General features: G+C 36.0%; 1 protein-coding gene across 3 annotated transcripts; it reads left to right on the top strand.

Moving 5' to 3' along the window:
- The first annotated feature begins 1,070 nt into the window (after positions 1-1,070).
- On the top strand, positions 1,071-19,519 carry RIOK2 (RIO kinase 2). Of its 3 annotated transcripts, XR_004967472.1 has the most exons (11): positions 1,071-1,226; positions 4,838-4,976; positions 5,709-5,825; positions 7,776-7,951; positions 10,724-10,812; positions 13,057-13,248; positions 14,967-15,059; positions 15,841-16,359; positions 16,527-16,644; positions 18,099-18,195; positions 19,237-19,253. XR_004967472.1 is itself a non-coding variant. In XM_036308682.1 (10 exons), the coding sequence occupies exons 1-10, from the start codon at positions 1,161-1,163 to the stop codon at positions 19,399-19,401; spliced, it is 1,653 nt and encodes a 550-aa protein (XP_036164575.1). In that variant the 5' UTR covers positions 1,071-1,160; the 3' UTR covers positions 19,402-19,519. The 3 variants fall into 3 exon arrangements, 2 of the variants coding, with proteins under 2 accessions (XP_036164575.1, XP_036164576.1); XM_036308682.1 differs by lacking the exon at positions 16,527-16,644 and having other exon boundaries at positions 19,237-19,519; XM_036308683.1 differs by lacking the exons at positions 16,527-16,644; positions 18,099-18,195 and having other exon boundaries at positions 19,237-19,380.
- The last annotated feature ends 1,795 nt before the right edge of the window (positions 19,520-21,314 follow it).

Here is a 21,314-nt window from a genome sequence, read left to right as displayed (position 1 = left end):
AAATTTACGCTGGATAGTAGCCGCACCCACCAGTCACGTGGGTGCTGGGGCGCAGCTCCGCGCACGTGCACCTCGGGCCCAGGTGTGAAAGCCTCCCCAGGTGACCACAGGGGCAATCACCTTGCAGTTCAGTGTGATCACGTGCTAATCATTTGTAGACATCATTTACCAGAGGTGGCTTGGATTTAAATATGTAAACTATAGTTGTCGATATGTAGTATTTGTTTGGCTCAGCGAAATTACTAGTGTTTTTTTCCCAACATATGGCCTCTTCGCAAAAAATTGTTAAAAATAACAGTGGATTAATAACAAAATAACCCGTTAATTTCGTTATAAGAAAACCTTGGTTTAAAACATTTAAAAATTAATAGGGTGTTAATTTGTTCATATTGCATAGAGACCACAAATGTGTCTCTTAAATCCGAAGTCCGTTAAACGGAGGTCCGGAAACTGAGGGGTGACTGTGTCGAGCAGGTGCGAGAGGATCCGCGATCACCACGCCTTCTCCTGCCCGCAGCCGGCCCTGGGAGACCCCGGGACTGCGTGTGTGATTGCGATCGTTTTTATCTTCAGGACCCTGATCGTCCAGAGTCCCGCTCGAGTTCATTTTCCTCCTCTGCTGTTGGAATTCGCTTTGCTGTTTGGGGATAAAACTTGGTAAAAATTAACACTCTATGCCAGTGATGGCGAACCTATGACACTGGCAAACTCATTTTTTTAGTTGATTTTTCTTGTTAAATGGCATTTAAATATATAAAATAAATTTCAAAAATATAAATCTTTGTTTTACTATGGTTGCAAATATTAAAAAATTTCTATATGTGACACTGCACCAAAGTTAGGGTTTCGCTTAGAGGGCCTTTAAGTGGTGGGTCCTGACAGATATGAAAAATAAAACGTCATTATTACAGCGTACATTTAGAATCCGCCAACTCATATTCATGTAAAAAAACACGGTAAAATGTACTCTATTTTTCCCATACTAGGTTCTCCGTAAGACCCAGATGACGTTTTAGCGTCCGGTGCCAGTGGGAGTCGCATGTCTACTTATCGGCAAGGACCCGAAGGAAGGAAGGCGCGTGCGCGAGAGGCGGAGTCCCCACGAGCCTCGCGCGCTCCGGTTGCCTCGGCAGAGGCTGTGGCTCCGGCCTGGGGCCACCATGGGGAAGGTGAATGTGGCCAAGTTGCGGTACATGAGCCGGGATGACTTCAGGGTCCTGACCGCGGTAAGGAACTCGCCGATCACCCCGTCCCCGCCGTGCGTCCTGTTCCCGGAAGTTTCCCGGGAGCGGAACGTGCTCTGGGGCCGTGGAACGCGATCGAGGTTGGGAGTGGGGAAGAGAAGACCAGAAAGCGTAATTTTTCGAAAGCTTTTGTTCGGAAGCCTTGATCGTCTCCCAAGCGAGGACGGCAGAGGCCCCTCTTCTAATTGTGTCCTTCCTTTCTGCTCTCCCTGTGCGGTAGCCGCACGCATCTCCGTGGCCCGGGAAGTCATTCTGACCCCGGACTTCCGACCAGCAGAGAAGGGCTCAAGGCTCCTGAGAATTCTTAGCCTTGAGCTCCCCACGCACAGACTCAGGCTCACGGCCTCCTTTCAGATCCATTCAACCAACACATTTGTCGGGTTTTTAGTAACAATATTAGGGAATCCATCGGGCACAGACAAGACAAGGGAGACTGATCACCAAGTAAACGAATAAGTAAATAACAAGGATAACATCAGACAGTAGTCCGATGAAGAGGATAAAGGGATAGGAGCCTTTCCTAGGGGCGCGGGAGAACGAGTGCTGTCGTGTCGCTAGAGAAGACCTGCTGCCGCGTGCAAGAATCTCATCTGTTTACTCTTGTAACCAAACTTTTTCAAGAAGTTCCTGGGACTCGTTGGGTACTGAATGAATGCTCGCTAAGTAAAGGAAAGAGTGGGAGGATAGCAGGAGCTGAAGGAGAAGTAGCTGGAGGCAGAGGAAACCCAGGAGTAAGTGAGAAGGCTCCGAGGCCGGAACAGTTTTTAAGGAATGGAAAGGCCAGTGTGTCTGGAACATAATGGGCAAGAGGCTGAGTGGTTGGGGATGTAACTGGAAAGGCTGAAGGGCTAATCAGGCTTACTAAAGAATTTGGGATATATTCTAAGTGTAGGGAAGCCACTGAATGTTTTCAAGCAGGGAAATGAAATGAAAAAAAAACTGTTTTTATGGTCTTAGTTTCTGGCACAGAAAGCAACACATAGATTGGGCATTTGCAGAATAAAACAATACATTTATTTTAAGAGCTGTTACTAAACTCTCAAATGCAAATTCAGAATGAAATTTGGAAGACGCTTTTCTTTTTCCTCCAATAGATTCAATTCAGCTGGACTTTCTCTATCACTGCTCTCTCTCTCTCTCTCTCTAATTGATTTCAGAGAGGAAGGGAGAGGGAGAGAGATAGAAACATCAATGATGAGAGAGAGAGTCATTGATCGGCTCTCTCCTGCTTGCCCTACACTGGGGATTGAGCCTGCAACCCAGGCATGTGCCCTCACCAGGAATCGAACCGAGAATTCCTGGTTCATAGGTTAGTGCTCAACCACTGAGCCATACTGGTCGGGCCCTACTGTCACTTTCTTCTCTACCTCAGCACATTCACTTATTCCCCTAAGGGAGTCAACAGAAAGAATGTTAGAGGCTAGCCGAAACCGATTTGGCTCAGTGGATGGAGCGTCGGCCTTCGGACTGAAGGGTCCCGGGTTCGATTCGGGTCAAGGGCATATCCCCAGTGGGAGATGTGCAGGAGGCAGCTGATCGATGTTTCTCTCTCATCGATGTTTCTAGCTCTATATCTCTCTCCCTTCCTCTCTGTGAAAGATCAATAAAATATATTTAAAAAAAAAAAAAAAAAGAATGTTAGAGGCTGGGAGAGATAGAACAAAGCATGGAAGATGAGTTAAGTGTAAAGTGTGAGGTTTTTGTTGGGGCATCAAAAGGATGCTAGATTTATCTTCTAAAACTTTATCTCTGCAATATTTAAGTTCTCTTTTGAAGCTCATTAAGGAATGGCCTCATTAAATATCATATTTCAGTCTCAGTTGTCTCTGACCAACATTGGTATTAGTGGCGCCTCTCCTTGACACGGTCTTCCTTGGCACATCCTCTATCGATAATCATGCTTTCACTGGCTGCCCTTAACCTTTCAATGTAAACTTCCCCCAAAATTCTGCCCCTCAGTGCTCCCTTTTCTGCCATTATCTCTTGCTTGATGAACTCATCTACTTCATGGCTTCATCTCTTACCTTTATCAAATAATTGACAGTTTTTCCCTCTAGTTATGACTTCATTCCTGATTATAGATCTGCTTTTCCAATTTTCCTTAAACATCTTTATTTGAAGGACCTCCCAACACCTCAGACTCATTGTCAACTTTGTCAATCCCCTCTTTTCCCAAGCTGCATTAAAATAATTATTACCAAGGTAATTTTAAAACCTGCTCTTCATCTTCACTTCAGCTTTGATTCATCTTTACTTTCCCACTTCCAATGCCAATTCCATATTGCTTTCAAAGATCTTTAGTTCTTTCCTTCTATTACCACTACCTCTTCCCTGTTAATGGCTTCTATTTCCTATGGCTTAGACTGTCATCTTAATTCTCCAATATACCACCTAAAGTGTTTGCTTTCTATCACCACTTTGCATAGTTCTGCTAGGTCAGCAGTTCTCAACCTGTGGGCCGCGATCCCTTTGGGGGTCGAATGACCCTTTCACAGGGGTCGCCTAAGACCATCGGAAAACACATATATAATTACATATTGTTTTTGTGATTAATCACTATGCTTTAATTATGTTCAATTTGTAACAATGAAAATACATCCTGCATATCAGATATTTACATTACGATTCATAACAGTAGCAAAATTACAGTTATGAAGTAACAACGAAAATAATTTTATGGCTGGGGGGTCACCACAACATGAGGAACTGTATTAAAGGGTCGCAGCATTAGGAAGGTTGAGAACCACTGTGCTAGATTAATGTTCTTAAAATAACCTTTCATACACCCGCCTTGCCTAAACATCTTCAAGGGTTTCCTACTTTCCTCTGTATAAAACCTAAAACTCCTTTTCTGTATTCACGGCCTTCCATATCTCACTCCAGAGCATTTTCCAGCCTTTTCATGAACTCTGCATGCCGTCCCATCTGAGTTGCCACTGCAATAGCTGTTCCTGTGCTTTGTATTTTCTTGCCTATGTGCCATATCCAAATCTTTTATTGTCTTTCCCTGATATTCCCTTGTCTGCTTTTTCTATAACCCTGCATCTCAAAGTCTCAAGTGCTGCTACTTTTTGAAGCTGATCCCTCAGCTAAAAGTATTCTTATTCGGCCCTGGGCTGCCTCCTTTTTTACCTTCTAATAGAATTAGACGTGCACATTCTTATTTCCACAGGTAGATAATATATTTTCCAGGGGTGGAGAGTATTTTTATATATTTTTTAATCTTTTACAATACATATGATACTTTCTCATTAATTCTTTCTTAATAAATATCTAGAATATCTGTAATTTTTAAAGATAAATATTTGGATGTCAAATATTTTAGTATTTACCACATGTTAGTAACTGTGTTAAGCACTCACATTCTTTTCTCTTGAAGTACATATCATTTAGTAGAGAGGTGGAATATGAATATCAGTGATTATATGTCAAGTCGTGATTTAACATATATCCAGAGAACATAGTAATTATGTCTCAGAATCGGATGGGGAACTGCATGGTCAGAGAAGTTTGAAGGAGAAGTTAATTTCTTAGCAAAGTTTGATAGCAGCTCTGTGTTGATTATGTTTACATAATAATTCCTTTAATTTCAGGTTGAAATGGGCATGAAGAACCATGAAATAGTTCCCTGCAGTTTGGTTGCTTCGATAGCCAGCCTTAAACATGGTGGTTGTAATAAAGTTTTAAGAGAATTAGTGAAACATAAACTCATAGCTTGGGAGCGAACCAAAAGTAAGTATTTGAGGCACCATTTGTGATTTTTCATTGTAACTGGCTTCCACCAGAGCAAGCCTTCCAGGACACAGGAAGTGGGAGTTGCCAAACCAGAACTTCCACAGTATACTTCTGTGGTCTATTGGTTAGAGCAATCAGAGGGCCCACCCACACCCAAGAGGGTGGAAAAATAGTCTGTACCTCCTGGCAGAGGATTAGCAATTCCAGTCACATAAGAGCAAGCAGGATATAGATATTGACACTGCCATCTTTGGAAAATACACTCTGCCACAAGATTCTGTAGAACATTACTTCTTACACTATTTGTGGTGAGGGATGAGTTTCTATTTTTCAGCCTATCGTGGATCTATACTTTCATAAAATAACAATAAAAAAGTCATTACTAGAAAAATGAAACTGATAAAATGAAGGTACAAATTCCTTATTAGAGTTGAAGACATAAAATAATTTGGTCAAATTGATATAAAATTGTTTAACCACTTCATTTCAGTTTCTGTGTCTTGTCACAGACTAGTAACATAGACTGGTGTCAGTCTGTGGTCACACTTTGAGTAACACAACTCTAGAGAAGAAACACAAATTATAGGAAGAAATGCTAAACTTGTAAAACTGGATAGCTAATATTTTCCAGCTAAGATTTCCCATGTTTAAATTCTTATGACTTGAACTGATATGACTTAGTGGTACAATGTAACTAAAATATGGTCTTTCTCATTTGCTTTTCTCTAGCTGTCCAGGGCTATCGGTTGACAAACGCAGGCTATGACTACCTAGCTTTGAAAACACTTTCTTCTAGACAGGTAGTTGAGTCTGTTGGAAACCAGATGGGTGTTGGCAAAGAATCGGGTAAGTGCTAACGGTACTATTGAATGCATTTTCATTACCCTGAGTATAGTGGATCATTACTTTGTCATAAGTATCATTGAAAATTAAGTATACTAAGAATTAGTTTTCCTCTAATAATTGAAATATTTGGCAAATATTAATCTGTTAAATTGGATATTTGCAATAGCTAAAATAAATAACATAAGGAAGTACTAGAAGACTGAATATCTAAAAACCACAGACTTTTTCTTCACAGCAATATGATCATTAAGGCAAAGGTGGGTATGTGTAGAACACAGAAAAGCATTCTAAAATAGCATTGAACAAATGCTTATGTATTTTCTATGTGGAAGACAGGTAGAAATGAAGAACATGGAAGGATTTTCTTATACACTGTTTTTTTATCCAATACAGTTTATCTTATATAGTTATCTGAATTGAGGAAGGAAAATTAAAGTTGAGAGAAAAAGAATTATTAGGAAGCCTACTCCAAAAGAGGTTGCTATATACTTCAGATGGTTTGTATGTCTTCTGTATTAATATGCAGATTATGATATATATTTAAAAAGTAACGAGTGCTAAATACAGCAGTGTGTGTATGTGTGTATACAGTATATAAAACGAGAAAATGAAATGTCTTTTGAGCTACACTTTCTCTTAATTTATGTCCAGTATTTTTCAATTTAAAAAATAATGGCCTTTTTTTTTTTTAAGAACTTCATTGTTCTTAAAAGTGATGAATAGTACAAAAGAGAGTACAATAAAAAGGAAATCTCGCCAAAACCGGTTTGGCTCAGTGGATAGAGCGTCGGCCTGCGGACTGAGGGGTCCCGGGTTCGATTCCGGTCAGGGGCATGTGCCTGGGTTGCGGGCATATCCCCAGTGGGAGATGTGCAGGAGGCGGCTGATCGATGTTTCTCTCTCATCGATGTTTCTAACTCTCTATCTCTCTCCCTTCCTCTCTGTAAAAAATCAATAAAATATATTTAAAAAAAAAAAAAAAAGGAAATCTCGTCCCTAACCCAGGTCTTAATCTCCTGTTATTACTTCCCAAAGCTATCATTGTTTATTGATAGCCTGCATATCCTTCTTGAAATATTCTAAATATTTGTATAAATACAAATCTGTAATGTATTAAGCATACATGTGTACACAGTCACATAATCTTTTTAATCTCAGGTAAAAGCAAACAGTACTTGCTATTCTGCACCTTGATCATTTTCCATTTGATGCATCCCTGATATTTCACATCAGCAGATTTGTCTTTCTTAGAGTTGCTGGGTGCTACAGTCAATCCATAATTGATTTTACCAGTCCTAGTTGTTAAACACATTCTTAAAAGTTACGTACTCTTTAAAAGTGTGATGTTACCAAATTTCCCTACAAAATGTTTGCACCAGTTTATAATCCCACCAATGCAAGAAAGAGGCTATTTCTTGAGACATACAGTAATAAAGTTTCCCATTAATAATTAGGACATATTCTACATTTTAATATTATAAATAACTTGTCTTGACAGTTGGAATACTTAAGGAAGCATCTGCTCCATCTAATTATGGGATTATATTCTGCCAACTGAATATTATTCATTGAAGCAATTGTAGAAATGAACTTATTTTTGAACAGGAAAATATTATTAAGTCACTTCTTATATATATAGGACACTAAAGAACAATTAGATGTTTTCCCACTAAATTGAGTTGAGCATTGATCTCCTTTAGAAATGATCTCCTTTGACACATTGCATCCCTGTTTGTTTGTTTGTCTGTAGTAGATATTAAATACATGTCATCGTACCATTTTGGATTGTAATTAAATAAAGAAAAATTTGCTGGCTGGTAAGTATTTCTGGTATTTAGGAAAGATAAAATTTGATACATATAAAATCAGACAAAGTTAGAAAATTTGAATTGTTTCAACTTATTAGCATAAAAGTATAATAATGTGTGTTTTTTTAAATCTTGGCTTTAGATATTTATATTGTTGCAAATGAAGAAGGCCAGCAATTTGCATTAAAGCTTCACAGACTGGGAAGAACCTCCTTTCGAAATCTGAAAAACAAGCGTGATTACCATAAACACAGGCATAACATGTCTTGGCTTTATTTATCTCGTCTCTCTGCCATGAAAGAATTTGCCTATATGAAGGTATTTTTTAAATAATTGTTCATTTTTCAACCAAATAATACCTGAAGCTGAAAAGCTCTAGTGACAAGCATCAGCCTGCTGCCCCTATATCTAGCTCCCCACCTCCAGTCCCAATCCTTACAGTCACTTTTAACTCTTACTGATTCGTTTCTCTTGTTTTTCTGGTGATTTCCTAGGTGTTTTTCTAGGCGAAGGTTTTAATTGTTATAAATGTATAAAGGCAACATATAATCGACAATATTAACAAGATAGAGTAAGTTAAAATACATTTATGATGTGATAGTCTCACAAGGTGTATGTGTGAATGTTTATTTAAACTGTACGTATGTCTATCTTTATTTGATAACATATCTTCAATAATATTTAAACAGAAAATAACATTACATTTTTTTTATTACTCAGTGGGATTTATTTGCTATAACATCTTCGTTTTTAAAAAAATTAAATTACTAAAAGTCGTCCAATGGATGACCACTATTTCCTGGAAGTTTCAGTTTGGTATTAGTAGGTTATTTTAATTCATGTGCTTTAATGTTTAGTGATCATAAGGGAAAATAATCAACACAGTATAAATGATACTGATACCATACATGTTATATATTTCTTGTCTTATACTAATGGTTTAATATCCTGCGTTGGCCAATAAGTAAGTAGGCATTTTGGTAGGAATCATTACATAATTTCCCAAAACTATATTAAGTATATTCTCAAGGTGTGTATATGAAGATACAGCAACAAAACTTGATTGTGTTTGAACATGTTCTTAAATACTTTAATATTTTCCTAACAGAATAAGATAAAATTGAGCTATAGCTTAAGGGTTAAGCTGCGGTACTTGGGCTATGACAATAGTTAACATTACTATATGCTATTGAGCTGCCAGGGAGTGCTTTGAAAAAAATATTTTTTTAAGCCAAGCAACCAATTTAAGTATATATTGAGTATCAGCTGTGTGCCTGTCACTGTATTAAGAACTAGGGTAGGATGGGGTATAGGGCTAGATACCGAAAGAATAACCAATGCAATCTGTGTCTTAAAGTTTGGAAGATAACATGAACACACATAAAGCAAAGAACAATTTAAAAATCAAATTATATGTGTTTAGAGAAGGAGGTTTCATAAAGTGAGTGGGAGTTGGGTAAAGCTAAGTATGCATATGATTTGGCAGTAAAGAGAAGACAGTAAATCAGTGCGTTTTGCAAAGGAACCACTTTGGGTGAAGACAGCAATATGGGAGTAGCTCTGTGTGTCTAGGTAATAGTCACTGAGGTAACTGTCTGATTTCACTCCAGAATGCTTATTGGGAAAAGTAGGACTGGTTAAGTGGATTAAAGAGATTTTTGAAAACTAGAAAAAGTTGTTCAGACTAAAATCAGTATTTATAGCCATTGCAGGTTTTTATGTTTATTTTTAATTTGTTGGGGTGACATTGTCAACAAAATCATAGATTTCAGGTATACAACTCCACAATACATTATCTGTACTGTGTATTTACCACCCCAAGTAGCCGTTGTAGATTTTAAAAACTGAGCATTTGACACAAACATCTTAGTTTCCTATTGGTACACAGAATAAAGGTTGCGTATGGTGGCAAGAGCTAGAACCATTGGACTAATTGAGTATCAAGGGCAAAAGCCTACTTTGAAATGGTAGCATTTCAAATGGCAGAGGTCATAAACCTAACATTTTGAAAAAAGTAATAACAGGACTTTGTAATTAAAGGATCAAAAAAGTTAAGCATAGGAGAAAAGATGGATCTATGGATGATCTGAAGTAACTTTGTTTTGTTAATCCTCATCCAAGTATAGTTTTTCCATTGATTTTTTTTTTTTTAGAGAGTAGAACAGAGGGGGGGAGGAGGAGGAGAGAGAGAAAAACATTGATGTGAGAGAGACACTTCAATTGGCTTCCTCCAGCATGCGCCCCAACTGGAGCCGGGGATCGAGCCTGCAACCCATGTACTGCTGGCGACCCTTCAGTGCAAGGGCGGATGCTCTAATCACTGAGCACACCAGCCAGGGCTGAAGTAACATTTGACTCCGACTACTACAATGTGTATATATTAGATTTATATAATATTTGGTCTGAAGGAAAAGTCAGTGCTCTATAAACTAAAATGCCTAATCTATTCGAATATTTCATTTCCTGATGTGTCACAAGACAGAGTCCTTCCTAAGTCACAATATATTTTTATTTGATTTTTTTTAAGCGTGTTCCAATAAATGGCAGAAAACGGAAGTGTACAGGATATATCCTAAAGGCAGAGATTTTTTTCACACTCACTTTTGTAATCCTAGCACAGTGTAAAATATTTAGTAAATGTTCAATAAATGAGTATTTGGTGAAAATGTGAATTAAGTAAACTGGCTTAAGTTTTTTTTTTATGTATAGCTCATTCTGTGCTGTGAATAAGTCATATACCAGGGGTCCTCAAACTACGGCCCGCGGGCCACATGCAAATATAAATATTGTATTTGTTCCCGTTTTGTTTTTTTACTTCAAAATAAGATATGTGCAGTATGCATAGGAATTTGTTCATAGTTTTTTTTTAAACTATAGTCCGGCCCTCCAACGGTCTGAGGGACAGTGAACTGGCCCCCTGTTTAAAAAGTTTGAGGACCCCTGTCATATACAAATAATCTTGTGTTGTGTTAATTGTAATTTTGTAAAGGCTTGGATTTTTTTTTCTGGTTGTGAGCAGGTATATTTCTTTCATTGTTCCTTAAAAATTAATGACCTCTCCATTAGTTTCTACTGTTTGCTATGTTTTAGGCATTGTATGAGAGGAAATTTCCAGTTCCAAAGCCAATTGATTATAATCGCCATGCAGTGGTCATGGAACTCATAAATGGCTATCCTCTGTAAGTATATTATTATTATTGAAACCGTGGGTCATAACAAATGTAAGGTTCAGTTTTTAAAAGTAAAATCTTTTTAAAACTAAATGGAATATTATTTTTGGGAGGTTAGAAATTAACATATTAGCAGTAGACTCAGAGGTAAATTGAAAATGCACTTTCATTAACTATGTATTTTGTTATCTCTATGATTCATTCAACAAATATTTATTAACAATCTAGTATGTGCCAAGCACTGTTCCAGGGTCAGCAGTGAACCAAATCTCTGCCCTCACAGAGCTTACATTCTGATGGAAGGAGAGTATGTAATAAATAGCTAAATAAGAAAATATAGGGTGGGGCAAAATAGGTTGACAGTTGTTCATATGGAAAATAAATAATAAATAATAATACAAGACTAAACTCTGTGCCCTGGCTGGTGTGGCTCAGTTGGTTGAGCATCATCCCATGCACTAAGGGGTCTTAGGTTCAATTTCCAGTCAGTGCACATGCTCAGGTTTCGAGCTCCATCCCCAATAGGGGCCATGCAAGAGGCAGCTGACCTATGTTTCTCTCTCCCTCTCCTTTCCTCTTTCTAAAATCAATTTAAAAAAAAAAAACACATTGAAAGAAAAAGAATAAACTGTTTTGGGTACTCACAACTGTAAACCTACTTTTGCTCCATATGTATATATCAGATGGTAGTAACTGCTATGGGTAAAAATAAAGCAGGGTAAGGGAACAGGAAGGACTGGGATGGGTAAAGGAGGCCGCTGTTTTACATGGGGTGGTCAGGGGAAGTCTCACTGATAAGAATCATGAATAAAATGAGGGGAAACCATGAAGATACCTAAGAAGATTCCAGCCAGAGGGGACAGCAAGTGCATAATCCATGAGGTGGGAGTATTCCCAGGATTTTAGGGAACATTGAGGATGATGTCATTGTGGCTGGAACTGAATGAGTAAAGGAGAAATTGTAAGTGATAATATCCTAAAGACAGCAGGGGATCAGATCACTAGAATTTGTAGGTCATTTCAAGGCCTTTTAATTTTTTTATTGATATATATTTGACACATGATAAAAATTATGGTATTATGTTGATTTGATACTTTTATATATTGTAATATGATTGCCATTGTAGTGATATTTAGCACAAGGACTTTAATTTTGATTGAGATAAGAAGCCATAAGACGGTTTTGAACTGAGAATAGATATGACCTAACTAATGTGTTAATAGGACCCCTGGCTGCTCTATTGAGACTAGACTGAAAGGAGATTAAGGACAAATGAAGACGACAATTGTAATCACCCAGTCAAGAAACAGGTAGTTTAGATCAGTTATAGATGTCAAGGTGACGAAAAGTGGTCAGATTTTGGAGATGTTTTCCAGGAAGAGCCAACATGATTTATTTAGGATTGGATATTGATATGAAGGAAGGTGCAAGTCAAAGGTAATAACTGGGTTTTGGTGCTGAATGATGGTGTAATTGAGATAAAGCTGACATTTATAGATGAGCTGGAAAACCTCAAGAACGGTGTGAAGTTAGAGGATGGGGCAGAATCAGAGTTACAGTTTGGGATATAGTAAGTTTGAGATACATAGTAGTTCAGAGGAGAAATCTAGATTGAAGTCAGTATATATGGTATTTAATGCCATGAGCCTGAATGAGATCACCAGGAGTGATTTAAAGTAAGAAATAAGGTAAAATAAGAGGCTCTAGGATTAACCTTTGAGGAACTCCAAAATTTAAAGGTCAGGGGGGGAAAAAAGAATTAGCAGAAAAGAATAAGAGGAAATGATTAGTGTAGAAAGAGGACAGAGGACAACCCAAAGAGTTGAAATACCAGGAGTCAAGTGAAGGCAGTGTTTCAAGGAGGGGGAAGAAGTTAACGGGAAAACCGAAAAGGATGAAGACTGAAAATTGACCATCGGATGTAGCAACATAGAAGTCATTGGTAGTCTTGACAAGGACTATTTTATTGGAACAAGGTGGATGAAGAAATGGTTTGTTAGAGTCGGGGGAAAGCACATGTAGAGGAGTTTGTAAAGAAGATCAAAGAAAAGATGTGACAATGAAAAGACAATACAGAATCAATGCAGGGTGTGGCTTATTTTTTTTTTAATAATAGATGGACGCTGTTGTGTCAAAATGCTTTTGGTAATGAAAAGAAAACTTCTAGGGAGACAAATGGAAATAATGTATACACTTTCATTAAAATCATAAATGAGTACAAATAACTTATTTTATACTTAAAATATTTTCAGATGTCAGATACACCATGTTGAAGATCCTGCATCAGTATATGATGAAGCCATGGAACTAATTGTTAAACTTGCAAATCATGGATTGATTCATGGAGATTTCAATGAATTCAATCTCATTTTGGATAAAGATGACCACATCACCATGATTGATTTTCCACAAATGGTTTCAACTTCTCATCCCAATGCTGAATGGTATATGCTGAAATTGATTGTGAATGTGGGTGTGCTTATCTGTGATGCAAGCATTTTTTATTCATAATTTCCAACTTTGTAATACTGTCATTTGGGTCAATAACTATTTGGAAGTGGCTGATGTCAGTGGTCTAAAATTCTGGGTTTTTTAATATTAAATGATATCAAACTATTAAGATATTTCCCCTGAAAGAATCTTATTCCTCATTATTTTAAAGGGGAATGCACTTTGATCCAGTTTTTAAAACCTGCTCATTAGCTTAAGTTGTGTATTAAACATCTGAAGAAACTGCCTGCCTTTATAAATCATTAAAACAATTTGAATTACTCTTATAATCTGACAGACTTTCAAAAGTCCAATGAACCCTTTATTCAAACAAACATTTAGGTGAAAGCCCAGTTTTTAAAACAAACAAAAGTAGGGATATGGAAGGAACCCCATCTTCTCTATGGTTGCTTCCAAGAGGGCTTCACCAAGCATAACTTAATAATCGTGATGGCCTTAATAAAAGTTATGGATTTGGACGGACTCAGTTGCCAAACCAATAATATCTCTCATGTTATTTTTAGCTTTTGTTTTATTATTAGAAAAGAATTCCCATAAAACCTCATCCCCGACACAGGCCAGAACCACTTTGTATACCATGGTAATCTTATTCCTCACATTCTTAACCATTTAAACCAGCCAAATTGTGAAATATGACAATATTTTTCTTTATTTGTATTCCATAATGCAGTAGAGCATAATTCAATTAAGGGTATTTTTTTCTCCTCTCCTTCCAAGTTATAATGTGAGAAGCTTCTCCTTTTCCCCAAAGATAACTGTTATTACTTACGTAATATGAGCAAAGTTTGAGCTTAAACCAGTTTGTGTTCAGTGAAGCTCTTCTTCCTCCTGATTTTTATTAGAAAATATCTACACTTACTCTAGAGAAAGGTCATTTAAAAATAAACTTCAAGAATATTCCCAACAAAACAATACTAATAGATTAATGCCTACCACTTGGGTGGTTAATATATCTTTGGATGATGACGAATTACCATTTTTATTAAAGTGGTGCAGCATAGTCACACAATAAAGGAACATCTAGGAACCCACAGAATTAGAGACAAATATAACAGATTATGACATTCTAAGTTAAGGCTGCATTATTCTTGAATACATTGTGATTTAATTTGAATTTTTATGGGCAACTAATTGGGAGAAGGAGTTCTGTTAAGCACAAAATATCAACTTAAAAATTAGCTTGCCATGTTCAGTCAAGCATGTAATTAACTCACCCCTAATGCCTTGGCAGGGCCAGACCAAATGATTTTGTGAGCCTTATATGGCCCTCAGACTGGATGTTCCTTCCCCACCCCTGCAGAGGATACCCGCTGCTCCCAAATTACAGGCCCATAGTCTTCTTCTCTGGTATACATATATTCATCCTATTGCATTATAGGAAAACCTCATGTCGCATTATGGGAAAATCTTGAGTTTTCTAACCATAATGCTATATACCTTTAATAGCTTATGTTTCTTCTTAGTTCCTCTGCTTTTACTTCTAGTACTTGAAACTTTCAAAGGTTTTTTTCTTTTTATTTTCTTTTAAGTAACATCCTTTTTCATGGTAAGGAGTAGAAGTGTCATAACAACAACAGATACTAAAGATATTGTCATTGACTAATAAGGAAAAAATGAAAACCTGTATAAAAATTGATTCTTTATTTTGCAGGTATTTTGACAGAGATGTTAAATGCATTAGAGATTTCTTCATGAAACGTTTCAGCTATGAAAGTGAGCTTTATCCGACCTTTAGTGATATCAGGTTTGTACTTTGCATTGCTTAAAACTAGAACTCTGTTAAATACCTGATTTATTTAGTTTTAAAAGTTAATAGTCTCATCTAAAAGATGTTAAGATAGTGAGTGAGCTTTGACATATTGTAATCATTGTTGAGTATCAACTGTGTGGTATATAAATGAAACTTAAAATCTAGAAAATACCTGGTTTTTATCCATTAAGACAATGTTACTGAATTTGGGGGAAGAACACACCTAGTTGCTTATAAATTCAAGAACGTTTATTCATTGTAGGAATGTTATGTGAATAATCCATTCGTAAGGAATCAAGCCAAGTGTTTATCAGAATTTGTGTTTTTCCTTTACTCAGAACTGGAGCCATCTGTAATTGATTCATGGAACCTAATTATAAATACATTCTGAAAGCCAAATTTTCTCATTTATTTTACACCCTTGGTTAAAATACTGTTTTCTAGCTTGGGATGGTTGACATAACTTAAAAGAAGAAATCTTTTGTCCCTGTTGAAAGTTAGCTTATTAAATCAGTAAAAACCAACAAGTTTCTGTGATCTTTCTATTAATATCTATTACTTTTCACAGCCATATTTTATTTGTAAATAACAGCCAGCATATATTTTTTATATTTGTATACTTAAGTAACTTAAGTATTACATTTAGGGCAAAGGAAAATATTTAAAATACATAAATAAACTCACTTAAGAATTACAACTTTTTTCAGAATAATAAATATTTATCCATATCAAGTAGATTTTCACCTCTCTGAATGCTTGACATTCCTTTTCCTAGGAGGGAGGACTCTCTGGATGTAGAGGTTTCTGCCAGCGGCTACACAAAGGAAATGCAGGCGGATGATGAGCTCCTTCATCCAGTAGGTCCAGATGATATTGAAACAGAGGAAGGATCTGAATTTTCATTTTCTGATGAAGAGGTATCAGAAAAAGCAAAGGTTTATAGATCAGAAAATCAAAGTGAACAAAACTCTGTCAGTGAATCAGTTGACTGCTGTGGCCGATTGTCTGGAGACCTTGAACAAATAAAGGAAGACGATGTGTCAGAGGAAAGTGCAGATGCACACAATTTTGACATGACTGAATTCAATCAAGCTTTAGAAGAAATAAAAGGGCAGGTTGTTGAAAACAATTCTGTAACTCATTTTTCTGGGGAGAAAAACATCACTGAAAATGATACCTGGCAAGATGGTAAGAGAGGTCATGGAGGAAGCCCCACGGGCTCTGAAGAGTATGAAGATGAATGCCCTCATCTGATTGCCTTGTCATCATTAAACAAAGAATTCAGCCCTTTCAGGTATAGATTTCTGTTGATTGATTTTTTTTACTTTAATCTGGAGACCTGTACTTTCTTTGATTCTGGTAACTGAGTATTTTTTCAAATAACATGGCAGAGTTGTATTCTGAGCTGGCTTTTATGTGTAAAATGAAAGCAGATAACCCTTTTGTTAAAATTCCAATTAGCCTCTACAATCGACCTGATGCTAGACAGCATATTGATTCAATTTTAAGCAGTCTGAACAAACTGATTACTTTCAAAGAATTAATACAGATCTCATTCAGTTGATCATGTTTTAAATGGGTAAGTTATTTGAATCTATATATATATATATATAAAATCCTAAGCAACCGTTAGGACTTGTCTACCAGTCACTATGATGCGCACTGACCACCAGGGGGCAGATGCTCAATGCAGGAACTGCCCCTGGTAGTCAGTGCACTCCCACAGCCAACCTCTCACAGCTAGCCAACCTCCTGTGGTTCCTCCCCCCAGCCAACAGGCCCTGATCGGCTCCAATAGCCAGCCAGGCCTAGGGACCCCATCCATGCACAAATTCATGCACCAGGCCTCTGGTATTTTCATAATTATATATCTAATATTTGCTCTCTTCATAATGAAATACAGTGAGTTTTCTTTGGTATTTTGAACCTTCTTCTGTTCTTATTTGTTCATGTAAAACAATGTTATAACGTTATTAAGTTCTTTTTCTTTCAAGAACTTTTTTCCTTGCAAATATTAATCAGTCTCAGCATAGATTAGCGAATGATCTAAAATTTAATTTTTAGATTTGGGATAGTTTATCCAGAATCGAATAACTAGTTTAATGAAATATAGTTTTATTTATTTCAAAATAGTAATATGACAATTAAAATTAAATTAGTACATTTATTAGGCATTTCTCAATACATGTTCTGGCTTACATTCTAAGGCTGCCTTTATTGTTAGTCTCATTATGAAACAAAATAAAGAATTTTGGTTTTTTTCTATATAACTGTATATTGAGACTTAGGATTATTACCCCTTTCATAATAAACATGTAAAATTTAATATTAAAGCTGCAGGGTCCAGGATTTGGAGTAATAGAAGAAAATCTACATAGCTTAAAGAGTCTTCTAAGCACAGAATAATTTGTTCTTACTCTCTAAACACATGTTGGGCAAAATTTTTATTCAAAATAAAAGTATAACAGGTGTTTCTGAAAAATATTGACTGTTAAGAATTAATGTCATCTGAGTTTCGTATACATTAAAACTTTGAACAATGTGTAAAACAAATTAGACAGTTTCTACTGGCATCATTGAAGTTTTTCTACCTTAGCAGAGCAATGTAGAGCACTGTCTCTTCCATCTGCTTTTTTTGGGGAAGATGGCAAGGAACTATTCCAAGGATTTAGATTGTAAGAGTCATATTTGTGTATAGTTAAGTGAAAGGAAAGGGGAAAAAACATAAATTGTGACTAAGTGATAAAAAATTTTGATGGCCAAAATAGTCTACCATTTTGAAATTTTGGTAGTGACTGTCAGAATGCTGAAAAATGGAAATTGTTAATATATTTGCCTGAGTTGTGGGCAGTTTTGCCTTCACAGAAATGTTAAATATAATGGTATTTCTGAGGAATTTTATGTCTTTAAGTTTTATCATCATGTATGGAATGATATAAATTAATGATATAAATAAATTAATTAATATATTTATAATTAATTTATAGTTAACTATAAAAATTAACTAGATGAATTGTGCTGTTTTAATTTTAGAGATGAAGAAAATATGGATGCTATTAATCGATATAGAACAAGAACTCTGAGTGTTACTTCTGTGGGCAGTGTTTTAAGCTGTTCAACAATTCCTCCGGTAACCATTCACTCAACGTTTCCAAGTGTTTATTAGGTCACTACTATAGTCAGATTGCATGTGAAGGTTACATGATGTACAAGACAGTTTCAGCATTTGGGCCTCACATGTTGATAGTATAAAATTATAACAAGTACAAATTTAGTAATATAGGAATGATCAAAGCTTTCAGGAAAAAAGGCAGCATGTAAGTTAGCTTGAATTTGAAGGATAAGATCATAGAAATTTAGATCAAGGGGGACTTGGCAGTCATTGGCAGCCTGTGTCCTAAGTAATAAGAAATCATTTGAATTTATGGTCATTCACTATGAGAAAGCATTCAGCATCTCCCAAAAACTGTATGTAGACTTTTCCATGGATAACTGCTGCCATCAGGTCATTTCAGCGGTTCTCAACCTGTGGGTCGCGACCCCTTTGGCGGTTGAACGACCCTTTCACAGGGGTCCCTAAGACCATCCTGCATGTCAGATATTTACATTACGATTTATAACAGTAGCAACATTACAGTTATGAAGTAGCAATGAAAATAATTTTATGATTGGGCCACAACATGAGGAACTGTATTTAAAGGGCCAGAAGGTTGAGAACCACTGGGTCATTTCTATACTGGCAGTTATGAAGGAACTATTTTTGATATATTTTTACCAGTAGCGAATGCTTTCAAACATAATTTTGTGCCACAAAGACATGCCTCCAGAAAGCAGAGGAACAAGTAGTTTTTATCTTCTTAGCTTTGATTATTTTGGTTTGAGGGGTTTTTTTCTTTCTTTCTTTAAGTTTTCCTGATGGACACTAGGTGGCACTATAGTAATTTTTTTCAAAGAATTGTGACTACTATAATATGTATTTTTGTTAGGAATGTAATTTATTTCATAACAGTTTTGGTTTTTCTTGCTGATTTGTATAATACTGTTAGTATTTGGAATTTTTACAATGCATGCTTTTAACATAAATTTGAAAAATATTAGCACTTTTACTGAATGTTTACTTTCTGTCAAAATGGTTAATCATCAGTGATACTTATTATTGAAATCTTTCCAGGAATTGGTGAAACAGAAGGTGAAACGTCAGTTGACAAAACAGCAAAAATCAGCTGTCAGACGTCGATTGCAGAAAGGAGAAGCAAATATATTCACCAAGCAACGGAGAGAAAATATGCAAAATATTAAGTCAAGCTTGGAAGCAGCTAGCTTTTGGGGAGAGTAATATCTTAAAGATCTTAAATATTTTTCAAGAATTTATTGTGACCCCTTTCTAAGCCACCTTTAGTTTTATTTGGACCAACGTAGATAAATAATTAAACAGACTCTCTTTCCTGTATAAATTTGACTCATTCAATGCATGTTTTCTAAAGAATAATTATGGTAATATAATTTTCCAAATAATTTTGATGACCGGTACATTTGCTAAAATCTATTTTTCAGAATACTTTTGAATAGCAATATTTGGGTATTTTTTTTAAATCTAAATGTAGTTTCTGTTGTTTTTTTTGTTCTCTACCAAAAATAGGTAGATTGCTTGCTTTCAGATTATAGCTTTAACACTCACTAGTGGAAACAACGTTAGGCAAGCCATATTTCCTTCCCTCTTTCACCATTATCAGTTTTTCTTACTATTAAAATTAGATTTATATGGACCACATTAAGCAATGCACAGAAAATACGCTTTCAGTAAAGTGTGGGTATTAGAATCATAATTTTAATGATGGTTATCTTTCTGAAATGCTGCTTAAATTGATTGCATTATATTTAAACCACTGAAAGAATTCACTGCCATCTTTTTTTTATTCTCTAGTATTAAGGATAAGTCAGTAATGCATAATTGTATTTTCTGCTATTAAATTGGTAATGTCATGAGAACAGAAACTTCAAATAATCCCACTACAGCTTTTACAGTTTCCAGTTTTTATGCAGGCCTGAGTAGAAGTAGAAGAGTTAGGGGTATGGGGAGGGGGGGGGGGGGGGCGTGGAAAGGAGACATATGTACTACTATTTGTAATAATTTAAACAATAAAATAAAATTTTATAAAAATGTAAAAAAATTTTAAAAAAGAAGAAGAGTTAGGGGTATGGGGAGCATGGGGAAGGTAAAAGGAAGAGTAAAAATGTTCTTTCTAATAGTCTTATCTGGATGGGTCCAAAACATTCCGTATTTCACTTCAACATTAACAGATGTTCATTGAGTTTAATCAAGAAAGAAAATACTTAAGACATGGTTCCTCCCTCAAAGACTATAATACAGTGAGACTTGAAGATGGGTGCTTAAGTATACTTATCTGATGGTATCCAAGTCCCTTCTGCATTGCCCAGGAGGCCAGAGGAACATCACCTGCAGCACAAAAGGACCACTAGATGGCAATGTCACTGCACAGTTACCAGACAGGATGTCCTTAAATTATGTGCATCTGTGATTATAAACTACCAGAGGCTTTATCAGCACAATTTTTTTTTCAAGGTTGATAAGGACAGCAGATTTACTTTCACCTTTTCAAAATTAATTTTACTGGCTATTTGCAGAGTAGCAGTGATAAGTTCATTTTAATATAAGTGCAAGAAAATGTCAAATTTCATTTCCTTGAAAAGTTAATTTGAAAGTACATAGCTTTGAATTTAAATTTATGTATTTCTTATAATCTGTCTAAAGCATTTTAACAACAAAATTATATTGACAGCTTAATAGAACCGTACAATATATATTTTGGAATACATTTTCTCATTCAGAGTGTCAAAGTGAATTGGAAATAAAACACATGACTTCATCCTGTCAGCTTTACTGAGTTGACTCAGTCAACTTTGGGGTACCTACTACATAAAAAACTTACTACTATTTGAGGGACTTAGAAGACAAACAGATCTTTCCCTTAATAGCCTAAAATTTTCTGTGGATCACAGTACAAATTAGTCAAATGCACAAATACAAAATTAATCAGGGTTTGAACCGATGACCTTTCGGTGCATGGTCAGGGCTGTATCGTGATTCTTAACAAAATTTTTTTTTTTTTGCTCCTGGAGTTCCAAATTTAAATCCTAGTTCTACCACTTCTCAAACTTCAGGTACTGTCTGTAGCCTCCTAACCTCACTTTTTGATTTGTAAAGTGACATTTAAAAGTGGCTGTCTT

This window comes from Myotis myotis, unplaced genomic scaffold, assembly GCF_014108235.1.
Source record: "Myotis myotis isolate mMyoMyo1 unplaced genomic scaffold, mMyoMyo1.p scaffold_m19_p_5, whole genome shotgun sequence".
Lineage (NCBI taxonomy): Eukaryota > Metazoa > Chordata > Mammalia > Chiroptera > Vespertilionidae > Myotis > Myotis myotis.
The sequence above is the reverse complement of the archived record's forward strand: the minus strand, read 5'-3'. Positions and strand labels throughout refer to the sequence as shown.